We start from the raw sequence: 2,474 nt of genomic DNA on the forward strand, positions 1-2,474 counted from the left end.
TCGTTTGTGCACCGTTTGCTGCTGGCAACAGAAGGGACTTGTGTGGGGAAGTTTTGCTTTTCTTCAATTTGCTTTTTTGCAGCTTTTTCTTTTGCTGCTGATCGAAAAATAGTTAATTACCTTTTGGCCTTTTTCCACCCCCTGGCAAGTGGACTCGCAACAGTCCAGTTGAAATTATGAAGGTTTAGGGTTTAGGGTTTAGGGTTTAGGGTTTGGGGTCTAGGGTTTAGGGTTTAGGGTTTGGGGTCCAGGGTTTAGGGTTTGGGGTTTAGGGTGTAAGGCTTAGGGTCTGGGGTCTAGGGTTTAGGGTTTAGGGTCTAGGGTCTAGGGTTTAGGGTTTGGGGTTTAGGGATTGGGGTTTAGGGTTTGGGGCTTTGGGTTTAGGATTGGGGTTTAGGGTTTAGGATTTAGGCTTTAGGGTTTGGGGTTTAGGGTTTTGTGTCTTTGCAGTTCCTCTTCTCGGGATGGAGGGCGGGGTCACCTGTACTGGGAGCTCTTCCTCGAAAGAGCATCAGAGGTGGGTTATTGCTGCTGCTGCTGCTGCTGCAGCTGCTGCTGCCGCTGCCGTTTCTGCTGCTGCTGCTGCTGCCGCTGCTGCTGCTGTTGCTTAGAGGGAACTCGCGCTGCTGGTTCCTGGGGTGTCCGCAGGGCTTAGCAAGTCTGGAGACTCTGCTGCAGCAGGAGCGGCAGAAGCACCAGCAACCCCAACAGCAGCAGCAGCAACAGCAACAGCAGCAGCAGCAGCAGCAGAATCAGCCAGTGCTGCTGCCGAACCCTTAGTAGACCCCTCAGCAGCTCTTACTGCCTTTTGGGAAGAAGATGAGGCATTTGGCTCAGGGGGCTGTGCGCAGTGGAAGCAGGTAAATATAGCTAGGGTTTAGGGTTTAGGGTTTAGGGTTTGGGGTTTAGGGTTTCGGGCTTAAGGGTCCTGGGCCTGTTTGCCTGCGCAGCACGCGCTTGAAGAGTTTGAGGAAGCTGCGGGAGGCAGCAGCAGTAGCGGCAGCAGCAGCAGCAGAACGCTTACCTGCAGCACCAGCAGCAGCAACAGCAGCAGCAGCAGCTTCGCGCAGAGCGCCAAATCTTCTAAAGAGAATATAAAGCTGCTGGAGAAGCAGCTTCAAATATTAGCAGCACTTTTGGAAGAAGTGACACAAGAGGGCCCCTCTGTTGAGGGGGGCCCCCCTGAAACAGCAGCAGCAGCAGTAACAGCAGCAGCAGCAGCAACAGCGGCGGCAGCAACGGCAGCAGCAGCAGCTGAAACCGCAGATTTAAGCGCAGCAGAAGCTATAGAAGCAGCAAGGCAAAGTGCAGAAGCGGCACAAGCTACGGAAAGAGCAGCAACTGCAGCAACTGCAGCAGCAGCAGCAGCAGCAGACGCTGTGGTCGCAGAGGATATTGGTGCTGCTGCTGCTGCTGCCGCTGCTGCAACAGATTCTCTGCGCAACAGCAGTAGCAAACCTAACTAGGGAACACGCCAAGCACGGCCCCTTAGGAGGCCCCTAGTGGGCCCCCCAAGGGCCCCCGTAGGGGGCCCCCCAAGGGGCCGTCGGGGGGGTCCCCCGGGAGCCCCCTAAGGGAGCCCCTACGGGGACCCTTAAGGGTCCCTTAAGGGGGCCCCTAAGGGGGCCCTTAGGGGTCTCTTAAGGGGGCCCCTAAGGGGGCCCTTAAGGGGGCCCCCTTAGGGGCTGCTTAGGGGTTCTTTTAGGGGGTTTGCACTATAGGGCCCCGGCTAGGGGTCCCCCATGGGGGCCCCCATGCGGGGGGACCCCTCCTAGGGTTCAGTTAGTTGTATAATGCAAAATTCAAATAAAATAGTGTCGAGGTGATGTGCTCGGGAATAAGTTGAAGGGCCGGCTGGGGTGTACGTACACCGGACGCCCCACAAAAGGCGGTGCTGCGTTGCTGCAGCATCGCATGCAGCAGCAGTGAGGTGTATGTACACCGGAAACAAAAAGCTCTGTGCAGGTCCTCTGGAGTGTCTCTACGGCACAACGACCCGCACGGGAAGCACTCTAAATCTATTGATTTTGCTGCTGCTGCTCAAAGTCCAAGCGCAGCAGCACCAGCAGCAGCAGCTAGTTTTCCCGGAACTGCGGAGCCCGGCTAGCTAGCTCCCAGGCCAGCCCCCCAGGTAGTTAGCCAAACACCTAGCCCGGCAGCTAGCCAGCCAGCTAGCTAGCTAGCCAGCTAGCTAGCTAGGCGGCGTCTAGCCAGTCGCCTGGCCGGCCAGCCAGCTAGCTGGCAGAGCAGCTAGCCATCTGAGCCAGATGAAGAGCCAAACAAGCCACCCGCGTGGCTAGCTAGCTAGCTAGCTAGCCAGCTAGCTAGCCAGCTAGCTAGTTAGCTAGCCAGCAGCTAGCTAGCTAGGCAGCTAGCTAGCTAGCTGACCTCCCGGAGAAGCAGCACAGCACCGGCCAGGACAAGCACAACCCTATGTGTGAATGTATCCATACACAGTACATGCGCATGCATAT

The 2,474-nt window shown here is 56.8% G+C and overlaps 1 protein-coding gene across 1 annotated transcript in view; it reads left to right on the plus strand.

Annotated features, from left to right (window-relative positions):
* Positions 1-176: 176 nt before the first annotated feature.
* The window catches only part of ETH_00003960 (uncharacterized protein), a gene marked incomplete at both ends in the record, with an annotated part of 2,981 nt that continues 683 nt past the window's right edge, over positions 177-2,474 (plus strand). The window contains 4 exons of the mRNA XM_013377449.1: positions 177-182; positions 451-517; positions 649-860; positions 951-1,449. Of these exons, the coding sequence (XP_013232903.1) occupies positions 177-182; positions 451-517; positions 649-860; positions 951-1,449 (784 nt within the window). The remainder of the gene's footprint in view (positions 183-450; positions 518-648; positions 861-950; positions 1,450-2,474) is intronic.

Source organism: Eimeria tenella, genomic scaffold (genome assembly GCF_000499545.2).
Source record: "Eimeria tenella Houghton genomic scaffold, Eth_scaff52, whole genome shotgun sequence".
Taxonomy (NCBI): domain Eukaryota; phylum Apicomplexa; class Conoidasida; order Eucoccidiorida; family Eimeriidae; genus Eimeria; species Eimeria tenella.